This window comes from Kogia breviceps, chromosome 12 (genome assembly GCF_026419965.1).
Source record: "Kogia breviceps isolate mKogBre1 chromosome 12, mKogBre1 haplotype 1, whole genome shotgun sequence".
NCBI lineage: Eukaryota > Metazoa > Chordata > Mammalia > Artiodactyla > Physeteridae > Kogia > Kogia breviceps.
In genome coordinates, this window is record NC_081321.1 from 97587560 (window position 1) to 97606459 (window position 18900).

Sequence of the window (18900 nt, forward strand, 5' to 3'; positions counted from 1 at the left end):
GTCGCTAATGGTGTAGGTCCATTTACATTTAGAAATGGAGAAACAGCCTAAGAGGGAACAGCTCGTGCTGCCGGAGAAGCGGTCCCGGGAAGGAACGAGAGCCCTGTGGTCAGCCACCCACCCTCCTCCAGGAAGCCCTCTTAGACCTCCCCCAGGACCCTAGTAACTCCACGATTACCCCTACCTCAGGCTTGGCTGATACATGGCCAAGGGCCTGACACATAGTGGGTCCTCAACAAATGTCTCCCAAGTGGGTCCCAATTCCCCCATTGCTGGTTCAGGGCCTGACGTATAGTGGCTTCACTTCTCTCGACACTAGGTCATCTTCAGGGATCTAAGATTCTTAGAACTCGTTAAAACAACCAGACAAAAGCAGGCTCTCCTAAATTTCTTTGAAAATAAACAAAATAATAGAATAGAATAGAATAACTTTCTAATGAATTAAAGGATAAGTATTGACCTTCTAACACTACGTAGAATTTATATCAATTTTTCATTTAGAACGAGCTAATTAACTGAGGTGATTGCCAATTTATCTGATGTGGTTTTAATCCATTATCTATTTTGCAAACACTAATGTTAGCCCTTTTTCAAAAAGAAATGCTTATGTGCTGCAGACATTCTTACCTCCTCAAGGTAACTGTTGAAGTTCTGGAGAAAATATTTCCAATTTATATAGGGGGTGAGATGAATTCTTAGTTTTCTCAAAACATAATGATATTGGGTATCTGTTAGTTTGTAACAGAAATCCTTAAGAACTTGTCCAAAATCCGAAGCCTTTACAAAACCAGTGTCCGCTTTATCCAGTGCAGAAAATGCCTACAATTTAAAAAAAAAAAAAAAAAAAAAAGGCAGATGTTACTGTCAAATGAATATTTCAAAAATATTTTTCTTAAGTATTGCTTTTCTGAATGCAAATGAAATCAAGTGAATGTGAGTCCCCTGTAGATTCTAAATTACTAAGGAAACGCACGAGGACTGAAGACAGACAGGTAGGATGTGCACCCCATCTAAGAGTTGATGTGTCGTTGGGGAAACTCGCCTGAGCCCCTCCGCTTTGGATATGAAGATGAAGAGGCGTGAAAGAGGAGCCCCGGTCCTCACTGGTCCCGAGGAGGCTCCGAGGCACAAGGCACGAAGGAACTTGCCCGAGGTCTCTGCAGCATTAAAGTCTAGCTCCCTAATGAGTCGCCTGTGACTGAGAGGCTCAGGGGCTACCCTGCTGCGTCCAGGTGTGGGGCAGAGGTCTCACGATAGGAGCCTGACGTGGGAAGTGGCCAGGAGGAGGAATGAGGGACTGCCCCATCCCACCCACACCCCAGGGCTTGAACACTGAGGCTCTGTCCTTTACGGTGGGGGAGACCCCCCGCTGCCCGCGCCTGTGCAGAGGAGCTGGGGCAGCCGGCGCCAGCCCAGCAGCGAAGCAGTCAGACTGAAGTGCAAACATCTGCTATAAAAAGAAAGCACATTTTTTTCCCATCTGTTGAAACAAAATCATTCATTTCTATTGCACTAGAAAACCCATATCAAGGGGTAAGTTAAGATCTTCGTTTTTTAAGGAAGAATTTCACGTGCTTGCAGACCCAAACCCAAATTCCCTTGCGGTTAATTCTCACTCAGGACTAACTGGGCACACCCCGTCCGTCCACAAGGTGTTATACAGGTGACCAAATTAACCTTAATACTGTCTGGCTTCAAGCTTTCATTTAGCCTGCGTAGATACGACACGACCAGGTACAGTGGAAAACCTCTGGCTCCGCAGCCAGCTGGTAGACTCTGAACCCTGGCCCTGTTGCCCACTATAAACCCTTAACCTCTCTGAGCTTAACTTCATCAGTATAAAAAGAGGGACGACGGCACTCGTGTTGGTCTGAGTTTTACTATGGCGACCTGAAGACGCACGTGTCCAGCCACCCGGCGCGCGGTGGATCTCGGCACGTGTTCAGGAGGATGGCGGTGAGCGTGAAGGGAGCTGAGCATTCTGTTCTGAGGGCGTTAGAAGGTGCTGGGGTGCCGCCAGGCTCAGTGGACCTAAGGGCTGAGCTGGGGTCCGGCGCGCTGTGGCCGTGGGACCTGCACTTCCCTGGGGCTGTGTGGCTTCCCCGTGTGTCAATCCAGCCTGCAAGCCACGGGGTGGGGGAAAGAATCACACATGCCAAGGCTTAGGGATCTATAAAACTCTCTATAAATACAAGGTATTGCTGTGTCATTTCAGAAACAAGTCGCTGCATTGAGACGTGTCTCCAGTGACACGAAGAGCTGCATCATGTGTCCAGTACCCTTCTGGCAGCTGTCCTCAGACATCGTCACTCCCTCCTTGCCTTGCTGCCCCAAACGCCCTCCCCCTCCAGGCCATCTGCCTGGCTCTTGGCCGGAGAATTTCACTCTCTTGCTTAAAACCTCGTCTCCTAAGGAGTACTTCTCAGAAGTGAGACCCGTGGTTCCTCCCACAGGCTCCGTGGAGCTCGGTTTGAGAAACATCCCGGCGGATGTGACGTGGTGCCCCTCTAAGCTGGAACAGGGCAGAGCCATCCTGTGACAGGATTTATTTGGCCTGCACGGTGCTTTCGACAGATCGGAAGCACGTGCTGACGTTCAGAAGTCAGGAGGTTCCACAGCTTCTCATGAAGAATACAAAGGGCTAGCAGAGCTGGGGCCGCTTTTCAGCTCAGCAGCAGTCGGCAGGGGCTGAGGAAAGCTGCGCTCCGGACGGGGCTGTGCCTCTGGCTTGCTGCGGCCACGCCCGGGCCCCTTCACCACTTTTTAACTCCCGGTCCCTGTGCGCACCCGAGTCTGCGGTGGCCACTGGCCCCGAAAGGGCTACAGACAGTCTTTCTGGATGACCCGCAACGTGTACCAATTTTTCTTTGATCTTTAGATAGTCATTGAAATAAAGACCCAAACACGCTAAATCCCCACAGGGGACTCCCGCATGCGAACTACGTCTGCTGTTGGGGAGGGAGGCCATGCTCGACGGCATTCCAGAGCGTCCACAAGCTGGCTGGGCTGCCCTGCCTTCCTCCTCGTCTCCCACTGAAACCTGGGCTCCAGGGCCCAGCTTGCCTCCCGGTGCCGAGAGGACGCAGGCCTGCAGCGAGGGGGGCCTCGGTGTCGGCGTGGGGCTGAGGGTCTGCACGTGGCAGACACAGAAGCAACTCTGCTCTGACTGTGCTGTCCGGACAGCACGCGCCCAGCACCACCCGGGAGGCCCTGCGTTCACCCTCTCATTCGGCTGCGAGGCCTGCCCTCCGCACACAGCACCTCTCTTCCCGCGGCTGCTGCAGGGGGAACTCACGTGGGGACCCACGAGGGGGACCAGCACCTGGCGGGGAGCACGGCCCGAGCACTGTCTTCCGAGGATGAGCCCTCAGTGCCACGCCCACGGGCACCGGGTCTCGGCACGCCCCCCCCCCGGGGGTCACACAGACGTCAGCCTAAACGTCAGCGTACTCGGGGGACCCCCTTCTTACACCCGCTGCCCTGGGCTCCCGGTCACGATGAGGCTCTGTGCCGCCGCCCGGCCCCGGCCAACATCTTCAAGGCCACCTGGCGTCACTCATTCCCCACTGGCCCGGGCTCCCCTGAGGCCTCTGTCCCCTGCCCTCTGCCCAGAAGCCCTTGCCCTCATTGCAGACCCAGCCTTTGCTAAACACCGAGCACTTGCGTCTCACAGAACACACGCTGGGCACGCTCACAGTAGCTCTGTACGGAGCAAAAACGGATACACATTTGCTCCGGTGAACAATCTGTTCTCGACCAACCGTCGAGTTCTGATGCCCAAGGAGAGTGCCGAGAGGTGGAGGGGCCCAGGATGAGGGGCAGGGCTGAGAGCTGGTTTTAGGAATTGGCGTTGAGCCCCAGAACTTCAGTCTCCACAGTAAAAAAGCACGTGCTTTTTCTCATACCGTTGACAAAGCCGGACTGGAGGAGGCAACGACCTCCTGGATGTTCTTCAGAACCTCCTCTGGACTTAGGGTCGCAAAATTGATGGGCACGCTCTCCTCTTTCTCTTGTGGCTGAGTTTTTGTCGGCTTGCTGTTCTCCACTGCTCTCAAGAGGTCAAGGTACTTGATGGAATTACCATGCCACATGATTCCCCAACTTGTCCCAAAAGAAAGAAAACAATATATTAATTTTTAAAACCCATCACTTATTCATTCAACAAACACTTGCTGAGCACACAACAGTGTGGAGAACATGAATCATGTTGAGACACGGTGCCCTGGCCTGTAGGTGCATGCACACCGGTCAGCTACGCTATGAGACAAGCACACACGAAGACTGCAGTCTAAGGGCACGGGGGAAGGGCTATGACAGGAGAGAGCGCGGGGCCACATGCTGGCTGGGGGGGGCCACAGACTGTCCTGCCCTGAAGCTCTGAGACTTGAAGGATGGACAGTGGGCTCCTGGGTTTGAAGAGCAGAGGATGGAGGAGGAGGCCCGGCTGAGGAATCTGGCCCTGTGGCGGGGGCAGGTGAAGGTGCTTCGGCAGGGACACGACGTGTGCAGAGTCAGATCCTGGGGAGATGCATGTGATGGTGATGGCAGAGCTGGTCTGGGGGCAGGACTGAGGGGTGGGTGGGTGGGTGGGGGCGTAGGGCTGTGGTCATCCGGACCTTAGCTAACGAGGGCCTGCACTGCGAAATGGGAATCTGAAAATAAGGGAAGGACAATAAAGACAGCGAAAAGGAAGAGAGGAACTGAGTAAAATAGATGCTAAATCCCTTTTCAAGAATGGTTGAAATTATGCTGTCAAGCTGAAAGCACTCAAAACATATTTTTAGGAAACCTACTTCGTCTAGTATTTTCTCAGTTAGAAATTCCATCTGGGTGTGTGTCTCTGTGTCTCAACAAGGACATCCACACAGAAAAAGAGCACTCCGACACAGAAGAAAACACCTTTACACTCTACAAGGATACATGGCGAGAGCAAATCCACGTTTCGTGAGAATATAGAGCATATTTATGAAAGATGTAAACTAATTCAAAATAAAGCTTAATTGCATTCAAAGTTCACATTTCTGTAACTTAGATTCCCTGAGGATTGCTGGCACCTTGACCCCTGAAGCTTTCCTTCAGCAGGATGGAGCGCGTGTCAAAGAACAGATTGGAACGCCGGGAAGCCGGAGAGAAAAGTTTCCAGCGACTCGGGCATCTGCTCCTAAAGAGAACAAGCCAAGGGCTGTGCTTCTCCAACCCACAGCTGCAGAGCTGCCGTCCACAGGCCCCGCGTTGCTGGCTCACACGACGGAGACACGGAGGAAAAGGATAATCAGCTCTATTTCATCAGCAGGATAAACTGCCAACTTGGTATTAAAATTTAGTAATAAAATCAAATGCATATGCTAATCTCAGTATTATTTAGAAAAGTCTATTTTGGATCTAGAAAAGAACAATCTACATATAATTACAAATAACAGAGATGTTTATCATCAAGAGGTCTTTGAGAAGAAACAAGCGGCTGAGCGATGGATCCTTATTAAGGTTTTGATTCGTAAAAAAGTTGATCACCCCATTGACAGGTGGACTACAGAAATTCCACAGCCCTTGTGTCGTTGCTTATAAAAGTATCAAGCCTAACTACATTTTAACAAGACTCTCTTGTAATCATTTAGTTAATTATTTATCTGGTGCTATTTTTCCATGGTTTATTCACTGAATGCATCTGAATTCTTGTTCAGCTGGAAATAGATTTAGTGAGAGGAGACCACGTTTAAGGAAGAAAAGAACATACAGGCATTTGAGGATGAAACGGTCCTCTTTCCCCTGTACACACATTCACACACACACACTTAACACACACTCACATACACACTCATACACTTGCACACACTCACACATATACATACACACACAGACAACGGAGCACTGTCCTTCAGAGTTTTACGGGAAAATGATTTTCTCCCTAGGATTCTATGTTCGGGCAAGCTAACAATGTGTGTGAAGGAAAATAAAAAATAGTTTCAGACAAAGAACTGGGAAAATTTATTTCCTGTCCCCCCACTTTCTTAGGAAATTACTCCAGCAAAATAAGAATGTAAATTAAGAAATAAAAAGATGTGGGGTATAAGAAACAGGGGATCCAACCCTGGAGAATAGTGGGGACAGCCCGGGACACTTGGGTGACAGGCCTGGAACAGCAGAGTGGAGAGCGAGGCTCTAGGGTGGAAAAGGCAGCAGGAGAAAGATGGAGAGAACAGAAATTGGTGCAGAATTCCGGGGAACGCTGAAGATTGACAATGTTGAACTTCACCCGAGCCCCGTGTTCAGAAAACAGCAATGGTTAAAGAAATCACCCTACTCTCTATGCCCTTGGAAGCAGCTTACAGCAAAGAACCGCCTTTCCCCAAATGGCTTAGAAAAGATGCATGGGTACCCCCAGGTTTGCCTACAACAAGGTGGACACAGAGGCCCCGGGACAGTGCCACTGAGAAGATAGCTAATTTTCATTCATTACCCAGACATTGAATATTATGAATTATGAATATATACACAGTCATAATTATGAAATGCTGTTTAATGGTGTTTGAGTTTTATAATCAAGCAATGAACCAAGCAGAGAGGACCTGGTTGTGGCTGTAGGACATTTAGAAGTTAAATTTAACTAGCTCTTCCAAAGAAAAACTGTAGCTGACAAAAGATGGGACATGGAGAGGGAAAGTGATAGGAAGGGGGCGAGCTCTGACACTTGGAAGTGTCACTTTCATCTTCACAATAAGAAAGAAGCTGAACAAACTGAAAACCAATGGCTTTTCTTGGTCCCATCAGAAAATTGAGGTCACAGGGCAAAACGTCACCCCCAAATCTGGAGAGATGGGTGAACAGAGAGGATTACAGCCGAGATCTGCTCTTCCTGGAGCAAAGGCCTTTGGAGCTGGTAGGAACACTTAAGTGGTAACTTGAGCAACGGTGGAGGCTGTGTGTGGACTAGTGTGAGACTGAGAAACTCCTGGGGGCCCAGTCTTAGGGACCCCCTACTTTCATGGGCTTTACCTTCAAGAACCCTACTAGGTTATCACAGTGGAAATCTGAAGATGGTCTCCTCTTGGCTCTGGCAGGGGAAGGGGGATAATAATCCTTGGGGAATATGCCCAGAGGCTTCGGCGTAATAATTTTCCAAGGGAAAAGACTTTACCAGAGCCTGATCCCATCTGGGGGAAAGGCAGGGAGCCAACTCCAGCCCCCTCTAGACTTCCTGTCTCATCTGAGGGAGAAAAATAAGCTAAGAAACATTTCTGAAGGTTGCAGCCCAGGGACTCAAGCCCACTGAAAGACTGAGATTTCATCATAAGAGTATAGAATCTTTCCCCTCCCTCACACCTTACCACCATATCAAGCCAGCTCCAGTATAACAACAGTGGGTTACAATGGAAAGAGATGCAAACACAGACTCTATTTTAGGAGGAGTTCCTAGGGAAGCCTAAGGAAACAGGAGGGACAAAAACAAGGACACTCTAGGAAATCCAAGCCCTTGGCACTGACAGCTACAGCAGCACTAAACACAGCCCACCTCCTGCCCGAATTCACATACAACCTCACGTGAAAGGCTTGCTTACCTCAGTTCCTATTACGCAGTGTGTCATGTCTGGCTTTCAACAACAATAAAGCTGCAAGGCATGCTAAAAGGCAAGAAGAAACACAGTCTGAAGAGACAGCAAAGCAAGCATGGAACCAGTCTCAGACATGATGTATTCTGGAATTATCAGACAGGGAATTTAAAATAACTAACTATGATTCAATTGTAAAGGAGTCACATACAGGGAACTTTCCTCAATATAATAAAGGCCATATATGACAAACCCACAGCCAGCATCGTTCTCAATGGTGAAAAACTGAAACCATTTCCACTAAGATCAGGAACAAGACAAGGTTGCCCACTCTCACCACTCTTATTCAACATAGTTTTGGAAGTTTTAGCCAGAGCAATCAGAGAAAAAAAAGAAATAAAAGGAATCCAAATAGGAAAAGAAGAAGTAAAGCTGTCACTGTTTGCAGATGACATGATACTATACATAGAGAATCCTAAGGATGCTACCAGAAAACTACTAGAGCTAATCAATGAATTTGGTAAAGTAGTAGGATACAAAATTAATGCACAGAAATCTCTGGCATTCTTATACACTAATGATGAAAAATCTGAGAGTGAAATTAAGAAAACACTCCCATTTACCATTGCAACAAAAAGAATAAAATATCTAGGAATAAACCTACCTAAGGAGACAAAAGACTTGTATGCAGAACACTATAAGATACTGATGAAAGAAATTAAAGATGATACAAATAGGTGGAGAAATATACCATGTTCTTGGATTGGAAGAATCAACATTGTGAAAATGACTCTACTACCCAAAGCAATCTACAGATTCAATGTGATCCCTATCAAATTACCACTGGCATTTTTTACAGAACTAGAACAAAAAATGTTCACAATTTGTATGGAAACACAAAAGATCCCGAATAGCCAAAGCAATCTTGAGAATGAAAAATGGAGCTGGAGGAATCAGGCTCCCTGACTTCAGACTATACTACAAGGCTACAGTAATCAAGACAGTATGGTACTGGCACAAAAACAGAAATATAGATAAATGGAACAGGATAGAAAGCCCAAAGCTAAACCCACGCACATATGGTCACCTTATTTTTGATAAAGGAGGGAAGGATATACAGTGGAGAAAAGACAGTCTCTTCAATAAGTGGTGCTGGGAAAACTGGACAGCTACATGTAAAAGTATGAAATTAGAACACTCCCTAACACCACACACAAAAATAAACTCAAAATGGGTTAAAGACCTAAATGTAAGGCCAGACACTATCAAACTCTTAGAGGAAAACATAGGCAGAACACTCTATGACATAAATCACAGCAAGATCCTTTTTGACCCACCTCCTAGAGAAATGGAAATAAAAACAAAAATGAACAAATGGGACCTAATGAATCTTAAAAGCTTTTGCACAGCAAAGGATACCATAAACAAGACCAAAAGACAACCCTCAGAATGGGAGAAAATATTTGCAAATGAAGCAACTGACAAAGGATTAATATCCAAAATTTATAAGCAACTCATGCAGCTCAATAACAAAAAAACAAACAATCCAATCCAAAAATGGGCAGAAGAACTAAATAGACATTTCTCCAAAGAAGATATGCAGATTGCCAACAAACACATGAAAGAATGCTCAACATCATTAATCATTAGAGAAATGCAAATCAAAACTACAATGAGATATCATCTCACACCGGTCAGATTGGCCATCATCAAAAACTCTAGAAACAATAAATGCTGGAGAGGGTGTGGAGAAAAGGGAACCCTCTTGCACTGTTGGTGGGAATGTAAATTGGTACAGCCACTGTGAAGAACAGTATGGAGGTTCCTTAAAAAACTAAAAATAGAACTACCATATGACCCAGCAATCCCACTACTGGGCATATACCCTGAGAAAACCATAATTCAAAAAGAGTCATGTACCGAAATGTTCATTGCAGCTCTATTTACGATAGCCAGGACATGGAAGCAACCTAAGTGTCCATCAACAGATGAATGGATAAAGAAGATGTGGCACATATATACAATGGAATATTACTCAGCCATAAAAAGAAATGAAACTGAGTTATTTGTAATGAGGTGGATAGACCTGGAGTCTGTCATACAGAGTGAAGTAAGTCAGAAGGCGAAAAACAAATACTGTATGCTAACACATATATATGGACTCTAAGAAAAAAAAAATGTCATGAAGAGATTAGTGGTAGGATGGGAATAAAACACAGACCTACTAGAGCATGGACTTGAGGATATGGGGAGGGAGAAGGGTAAGCTGTGAGGAAGTGAGAGAGTGGCAGGGACATATATACACTACCAAATGTAAATTAGATAGCTAGTGGGAAGCAGCCACATAGCACTGGGAGATCACCTCTGTGCTTTGTGACCACCTAGAGGGGTGGGATAGGGAGGGTGGGAGGGAGGGAGATGCAAGAGGGAAGAGATATGGGAACATATGTATATGTATAACTGATTCACTTTGTTGTAAAGGAAAAACTAACAGACTATTGTAAAACAGATATACTCCAATAAAGATGTTAAAAAAAAAAAGAGAGAGAGAAAAAATTGTAAAGGAGTCTAATGGAAAAAGTGGACAACACATAAAACAAATGGCTAATGTAGGCAGGGATGCATACTCCTTCTTAGGAATTAAGGGAAATCCTGGAAATGAAAAACAGCATAACAGAAACGAAGAATGCATTTAATGGACTCATCAATAGACTGGACATGGTTGAGAAAAAAAATCAGTGAGCTTGACGTATGTCAATAAGGAAATTCCTGAACTAAAATGCAAAGAGAAAAAAAAGAGTGGAAAAAAAAAAAAAAAAAACAACCCAGAGCAGGACATCCAAGAACTGTGGGACAGTTGCAAAAGTGGAACATACTCATAACTGGAATACCAGAAGGAGAAAAAGAAAGAATCAGAAAAAAACATTTGAAGTAATAAAGGCTGAGAATTTTCCAAAATTAATAATAGACACAAGGCACATTTCCAGGAAGCTCAGAGAACACCACGCAGAAAAATACCAAAGACTACACCCACTTATATCATATTCAAACTGCCGAAAACCAAAGGCAAAGAGAAAATCTTGAAAGAAGCCAGAGAGGGGGGAAAGCATCTACAGAGGAACAAAGATAAGAATTACATGGGGCTTCTCATCAGAAATCACGCGAGCAAGAAGAGAGTGGACTAAAATATATAAATGCTTTCTCCGACAAACAATCACCGAGGGAATTCATCACCAGCCACCCTGCCCTTCAAAAAATGCAAGAACACATTCTTCTGAGAGAAGGAAAATCAGACGGGTCAGAAACGTGGATCTACCTAAAGGAAGAAAGAGCATAAGAGAAGGAATAAATGAAGGTAAAATAATATCTTTTATTCTTCTTATTCTTAGTTGATCTAATGGATCATTGTTCAAAGTAACAATAACAATGTATTGGGTGACTATAGCAAATGGAAAAGTGACGTGAGTAAGAGCAATGTCACAGGGGACAGGAGAGAGGATTCAGGAACACTTAGTTTGTAATAAGGCGCCTGCACCTCCCGAGAAGTAGTAATGTGTTATTTGACGGTGGACTTAGGCTAGTTGTTCATGTGCACTGCAAACCCTAGAGCAACCGCTAACATTTTTTAAAGGGAGGGGAGGGGTGCCAGTATCCTCACCTCACAAAGAGAGGAACATAAGACCCATGCACTTAGTCAGAGAACTTCCAGCCAGCGCAGCTAAGGGACACTGCAAGTCAGAAACTGCATGCAAAAGCAGTCCGACGAGGGCCAATCAACTCCGAGTTATTTGGGTGTAAAATTGTAAGAGGACAGGACTTGCAGCTAAAGTGGCTCGAACGCACATAACTAGCTCCGTTCCTTCTAAAATGACAGAAGGCGGCGTTTCTACAAGGCGTCAAACAGTGGTTCTTGGGATGCTCTAGTCCAGCAGCAGCAGCAGCACCCAGGGCCTCGTTAGACATGCAGGTTCCCAGGCCTGCTAAGCCAGAGAGCCCGAGGGAGGGGCCCAGCAAGCCGAGTTTCTGATGCTGGCTGGAGTTTGCAGAACACCAGCAGAAACCACGAAGGATGGAGAGCAAGTGGAGGAAGACACGCCAGCCGCTGGGAATTTGGTGGAGGAGGGAGGACAGATGCGTCAGATTCCGGAAATCTCCTCCCGGAACCAACACAAGGAACACGGAAGGGTACCCGACCCACCCTGCAAACGCTCTGAGCCCCCAGAAGTGGGCTCCAGGTACACCTAGACGTAGGAATGAAAGCGGGGTTAAAAGAGAAGGACTGGCTAAAAGCCTGTGTGGGCCGCAATTAGACCCCGTGCCCCTCCTCAGACTCCCCAGGCTGGATGCCTGGCCCCCACCCGCCCACCACACACAGTGGAGGATCTGGAGGGGTGTCCTCTGCAGATGGTAAGTGTTTGTCACAGTTCGAAACAGGGAGGGTTCTGAATGAAAAGAGGGGAGTTAAGCGAAAGCTCTTATACCGGCTCTATTAGTCTCCTATGACTCTATAACACGATGCCAGAAAGGGGGTGGCTTTAAACAGCGCACATCTGTTCGCTTACTGTTCTGGACACCAGAAGTTGGAAATCAGCTTCAGCGGGCAGAAATCACGGTGTCAGCCGGGCTGCGCTCCCCCCGAAAGGCTCTAGGGGATAATCTGTTCTCTGGCTCTTCCAGCTTCTGGTGTCCGCTGGAGATCCTTGGCTTGTGGCCACATCGCTCCAATTTCTCCCTCTGTGGTCACTTCTGGGTGAAATCTCTCCCTGACTCCCTCTTATAGGGACACTTGTGATCACACTGGGCCCACCCATATAACCCAGGATCACCTCCCCTTCTCAAGATCCTTAACTTAATCACATCCATAAGGTCTCTTTCCATATAAGGTGACATTCACAGGTTCCAGGAATTAGGACCTCAATATCTTTTGGGGGGCATTATTCAGCTTATCATGCTGACTGTTGAAACTTCCAGCCTTCTGTTCCCAGTCAGCTCCCAGAGTGCTGGCAGCAGGAGACCAACAAGTCTTCTCTGGTTGGGTTGCCAGGTTTAGAAAAACAAAGAAACCAACAGAAGCCTAGAAGGATACTCAATTACATTAGAATTTCAGATAAACAAAAATAATTTTTAGTATAAATATATACCAAACAGTGCATGGCACATACTTATACTAAAAAAAAAAAATGTTTATCTGAAATTCAAATTTAACTGGGCACTCTATGTCTTATCCGGCAACCCTAATCCCTGGGAAATCTGACCAGCCCAAAATAAAAGTTTTAAAGATTCTGACGCTGGGAGTCTTCCAAGGAAACTACCCACCAGATCACCCTGCCAAAGCAGTTCAAACTGAAGTTGACTAGCTCTACCCATCGGTGCAGAGCTTTTAATCTGTCTCTTAGTATCTCATTCTTAATAGGAGCATATTTTTGAGGAAAATGCCTAACATGGAAGAGAGCAGGAAAAAGCAACACTGAGGAGAGACTCTTCTCAAGTGAAGAAAACTTTTAAAAAATCTATTCTTAATATCTTCAGAGACATGAACTAGTATATCCATGAAACAAGAACAGGATGCTATAGAAAAGGAGTATTCTGAGAATAAAAACAAGTTCTGGTAATTAAAAATATGGTAAGTATGATTAGCAGAGACAAAAGTCTCAGAAGAAGGGTTGCGAACTAAAACTGAGGAAGTGTCCCAGAAGGTGGAGCAAGAAGAAAAAGACAAGGAGGACAGGGAAGGTTTAAGATATAAGGAGGCACTCTGGGTGGCGCACTAATCAATAACAACAGGAGGTTCAGAACGAAACCAACAGGAGAGGAACTATTTAATGAAGTAGATCAAGAAAATTTCTAAGAGTTGAAGAACATGAAAAGGGATGTCCAAGAAGACGAAGCTGACAGATTAGCTGAGGTGTCTGAACATACTGGAAAGAGATTTCACAAGCTGGGGTGAGTTGGGGGTTTAATTAGTGATAAGAACTACACAGAAACTGAGCAAACAAAAAAACTATTTTTAACTCCAGGGAAAACAGAATGTTCTATGGGAAAAGAAAAGTGATCAGCTAGTCACAATAATAGAAAGCCTGAATATTGAACTACACCAAACTGTGACACAGCAATATGGGGGGACAACGGGGTAAGTTTGCGTGTGTCTCCACGGGGTGGTGGAGGCTGTGGGGTGAGGTGGTTGGTGGTTATGTGATGGGTGAAAAAGAGTTAAATCCACATCTTCCTGGTAGGAAGTTGATAGACACCGCCTAGAAGTGAAAAATCAAGAAGTAGCTGTATAAGCTTGTCACTTAGAACTACTGAGTTAAGTACCAAGAGATATGAATTAAAGCACTGGAAGTTATTGACTCTGGGGAGGACATGGGGAGGATGGCAGGGCAGGGGGCTGCTGTTTTTAATACGCCTCGCAGGACGACTTGACTCCTGCCCAAGTGCATGAATAACTTGGGTGAAATGAAAATAATGTTAAAAAAGGATGATTATGCTGCTGAGACACACCAGGAAAAGTTATGGATTTGTCAAGTTGCTTTCTTTTTTCTTTGAGTTGACTCAAACCCATTAGAACGTAGCCCAGCCAGAAGAGTATTTGAAGATTCATTCATTTTTTTAAAAAATTGAGGTCACATTGGTTTATAGTATTATATAAGTTTTATGAGTACAACATTACAGTTCTACTTCTGTACACAGACAGAGACTGAGTTTTTGGTGGCATGGAGGTTATTTCCATGCTGAAAGGCTGTTTGAGGACGGGAAAAGAAGAAATGCACGAAAGCAACGCGACAACCTGATTTTCAGCGCTGTAAGAAACGTATTGCCTCATCATAGAAAACCTGTTTAGAAGATCGGCCAGCTCCTCTTCCTTCAGAGAACAGCCGCACTCCTGCAGCAACTTCTGCATCTTGCATAACGATATGTAGCCATTTTTGGATTTATCTAGCTCGGTGAGTGCTTTGCTGATATCTTGATAGTGGTCCTTAAGCTTATCCCTGAAAGAGAATGCATTTGAGACACACACTAAAACCGGGAAAACAAATAATTTCTTTAAAGCAAGAGTTCCATGATCATTCTAATGTGATGATTTGATGATTCATCTGACAACTAATTTTGAAGATGCTTTGCAGCCTTGATGTAACATTTACATTGAAAGGTATTCTGGAAAAAAAGAATCATTTTTATCATTACCATTTTATTAGTATTATCATTAGCAAAACTGTGTTAAGAGAAATTACAACCTTGTCTTTTTACTAGAATGGGTACTTTAAAAATGGAGCCAAGCATTTAAAAATACAGTGATATTACAGACACGGGAAATAACACCTCCATCCTCTTGATGAAGACTCGCTGAGCACCTATCACGTGCCAAGAACTGCTCTCGGTGTCAGGATACACCTAGTGAATGAGAGAGGCCTCCCTAGAAGAATTTACATTCTCCCTGGGGCAAGGCCAACGATAAACGGAAGGCCACAGTGCCCTGCACAGTGGGTCAGGGGTTAGCTGAGCAGCCACAAGCGGGGCTGAGAATGCCCATGGTGGGGGGGGGGGCTGCAATTCCCAGCAGGGGGTGCAGGGGGACCTCTCTGGGGAAGGTGACACTTGAGCAGAGATGGCAGGGAGGTCAAGGACCCAGTGGGGATTTACCCCTGGAAGACCTCTCCGGGCCTAGGGACAGCCAGCGCCAAGGCCCTGAGGCAGGAATGGGGGAGCGGGAACCAAGGAGGGCAGAGAGTCTGGTCAGTCAGTGAGCGCTGACGGGGGCCGGGGGGGGGTCCAGGTCCTTTGTTCTTAAGAAGCACAGCCCATAATTTGCGTGTATCAGTTGGGAAACCAGAAGCTGTGCTGTCTTCGTGTACCTTCTCCCATTTATTTTCCTCAACAGCCCTACAAGGCAGGAGGGTAATTATCATCCCCGTTTTATAGGAAGAAGCTAGTGCCGGCTTGTGCGGAGTCCGGGCTCAGCCAGCTTTCCTCTGCTGGGACAGAGACAGCGTCCAGCTGTAACTCCTGCTCGTGCTTGAGGGCTGATTTTCTTGGGAACGTGTTCCAGTTTCTGATTCAGTCTTTCAGGAAAATTCTTCCCAGACTTAAAAAAAATTATTGATAAGGGAATTAAAAAAGTGTGGACATTTTTAGGAATAAACAGTCTTACACCTGACCTACGGGGGATGGATTATATTCCATAAACTCGCTCATCCAGGTCCCAGAAAGCTCTTCGTACCAAACTGAGCCCTGTGCCCGTCTGACTCGAGCTCGGCTGTGAGGTTCTTACTCAGGGAAAAGGATATGCCAGAGACTCCAAACACGAAGTCTTTGCTGGTAATTGTCTACCACCTCCGATATGTATTTGTGGATACATATCCACAAATTGTTCCTTGAGTGTGCCTGGAAAAAAATAACCCACAGCAACAGAGAAGTCAGAAATCAGAAGAGGGGAAGTTGAGGGCATATCTGGGGGGAGAGGGAGGCTTGGACTCTGAAGCTACGTGGGTCACCGTCTCCCTCCCCTGCTGGCCTCTGGTTCCGAGCTGGCTGGTGTGAGTCTTCGAGAAGCTGATAAAAACGAGCTGAACTAGCGGCCCGGGGAATGTACCCCAAGCGCAGCGGCACCCTGGATTCCCTCACGGGTGTACTTGGAATTCAGCCCCATCCTACAAAATGATTCCCCGTGATTGCAACTATTATATTGCACTTAATCCTTCAAAATGAAAGTAAATATGAAGGTATAAGAAAACAGCAAAACTTTTTTTGAGATACATATTTTTAGAAAATTGAGGCATCCAGTATTTCTTGGACTGGTTTCCAGGCAGTAATTATTTCCCTCGCAGGGTAGATATGTGCTCAGAATAAGTGAGGATTCGGAGCTCTGATCACGCCACGCTGCCAGGCAGAGCCCGCGTCGGCCCACGCGGTGTCTGGTCCCTGGTCTGGAGGACGAGACGGAAGCCCGACGAGGGCAGTGCACGGCCGGTGGACGGCCGCGGAGCCCCGCTCGCACGCAGCCGGGCCGGCACGCTGGACAGGACTGGGGAGGACTCTGTGCAGCGCGGCTGGCTTTGTTCGTGCCTCGCAGTTTGCGTTCGAGAACAGCCGGCCGAGCTTCTGCGGCCACTTCACTACTGCTGGTCTGACTCTGGAAAATAAATGCGGGTTTAGGAAAGGATTCTTCTGAATTTTTAAAATGTATTCAGGCCACTTCAAACCAAATTAAACCTCTTAGATTTAAGAGGCAAACATAAAATTTCAGTCACTTGAACGAACACGACTCCTGTTTCTTAATCTTCTCAAAGCTTCAGTATAAATGAGGAGGTTGAAAGTCCCGGAAACACTGCATCTGGCGGGTTATCTGGAAGACCCACGGACACCAAAATTGAAAAGTGGGCCATCCTGGAGGGCAAAGCGACTTGACAATTTCGCAATCTGACATCTTTGAGGAAACAGAAGCCGGTCGTGAATTTTTACGCATCGGGCTCGTCTTCTTGGGTGAGAGAGAGGGATGGTGTCAGGGGACCGGGAGGGTGTGAATCAGCTTTCGGAGCTTGATGATCTGAAAGGCTTCGTCCGGTGGCACGTAGCTCTCCCAGCTACAGATCCACGATCGCACAATAAACGGAAACAAGAAGAGAAAGAACGTGCCGACGACGCCGAGGATGTGAGATCTCTCCCAGAGCCTCATGACTCACACGTGGCAGGAGAGAGGGAAGGGAAGACACGTGTGGGTAACGAGGCCAGCGCTGTCTGGGAAAGAGAGATTCCGCTTTTTCGTTACTTTTATGGCATATCTGATATTTATACCGAACTTGCAGATATTTTTACTTGAAATTTCACCAACTCCATTCTCTGCCTCCGGGCTTTGTAACTCAGTAACTGAGACATAATTCAGGGGTGTGTTCAAACTGCCCTCCTCTTGAACCCCATTTAGCCATCACATTTCATCCCTGTGTCCCTGGAGTGCTTCTTTCCTCTGGGGATTTCTTTAGCAACAGCTCATTCACTCATTTAGAGATGATGGGGACACAGAGCTGAAGTGACAGACAGGCGATGGACAGACACACAGAGGAGGGTGCCAGGGAGGTAAGCCTCTGGAGCGGGGAGCAGGGCCCCAGGCCTGGGGAGGGCTGGTGGACGGCCACCCAGGGCCGAGGCTGACTGAGAAAGTCTGTCCCATCACTTTAGGGTCACATCAAGTGTGGCAAAATTTTCTCCTCTGTTCCTTTTTAAAATTGAGGCATAACTGACGTATAATATTATATTAGTTTCAGGTATACAACATAATGATTTGATATCTGTATACGCTGTAAGATGTAGTTACCGTCCATCACCACCCATAGGATGAGAACTTTTAAGACTTACCTTCTTAGCGACTTTCAAATACGCAGCACAGTATTACTAACGATAGTCACCTCGCTGTACGTCACACCCCCAGGACCTATTTCTATCACAATGGAAGCTGTGCTTTTTGACCCACTTCACCCACTTCGGCATCCATGCTACCCTCACCTCTGGCAACTGCCAATCTGTTTTCTGTATCTATGAGTTTGGTTTTCTTTTTTTTTTTTTTTTTTAAAGATTCCACATGTAAGTGAGATCATATGGTTTTTGTCTTTCTTTGGCTGACTTACGTCACTTGGCATAACGCCCTCAAGGTCCAGCTGTGTTATCACAAATGGCAGTATTTCATTCTTTTTTATGGCCGAATAATATTCCAGTGTATATGTATGTACCACATTTTCTTTGTCCATTGTTTTAGAATTTTAAAATATGGCATTAGTGACTAGTTTCATGGGTGACTACTTTTAAACTTTGAAAGGAATCACGCACGGTCCCACCGTCCAAACACAACACGGTACCCTCTGTACAGCACCTGTGGACAGGCACGTACGGTTGGTGTAGTTCCAACCATGGTACGCAGACTGTTTGTTTATTTATTTATTTTGGCCACACCACGGGGCACTCGGGATCTCGGTTCCCCGACCAGGGATCGAACCCGAGCCCCCTGCAGCGGAGGCTTGGAGTCCTAACCACTGGACCGCCCGGGAAGTCCGTACACAGACTGTTTAAAACGTCATTGCCAATTAGCCTTCTATCACAGACCTTCCCACAGCGTCCAAGGTGATGGCTGAAACTGGCATACACCACCTCATATTCCTTGGGGCCACGCTCTGGAAGCCAGGCCCTCATCGGGGATTGACAGGTGTCCTTCTGTTGCTGCTGCTGGAAACACACTGCAAGTCGTACCTCCCACCTGCTAAACTGCGGGCCTCTTCCGCATTCTTTCTTTGGGATAAAGTCCCCAAAGTTGAACTGCTGAGTTAAAGAGTGTGTCTGTTCCTTCATTCATTCACTGGACAAATAC

General features: G+C 46.3%; 1 protein-coding gene across 1 annotated transcript in view; it reads right to left on the minus strand.

The window, feature by feature from the left end:
• Positions 1-18900, minus strand: part of EFCAB6 (EF-hand calcium binding domain 6) — a 215168-nt gene that overhangs the window by 39033 nt on the left and 157235 nt on the right. The window contains 3 exon segments of the mRNA XM_067010638.1: positions 628-819; positions 3906-4101; positions 14381-14536. Coding sequence (XP_066866739.1) covers positions 628-819; positions 3906-4101; positions 14381-14536 — 544 coding nt within the window.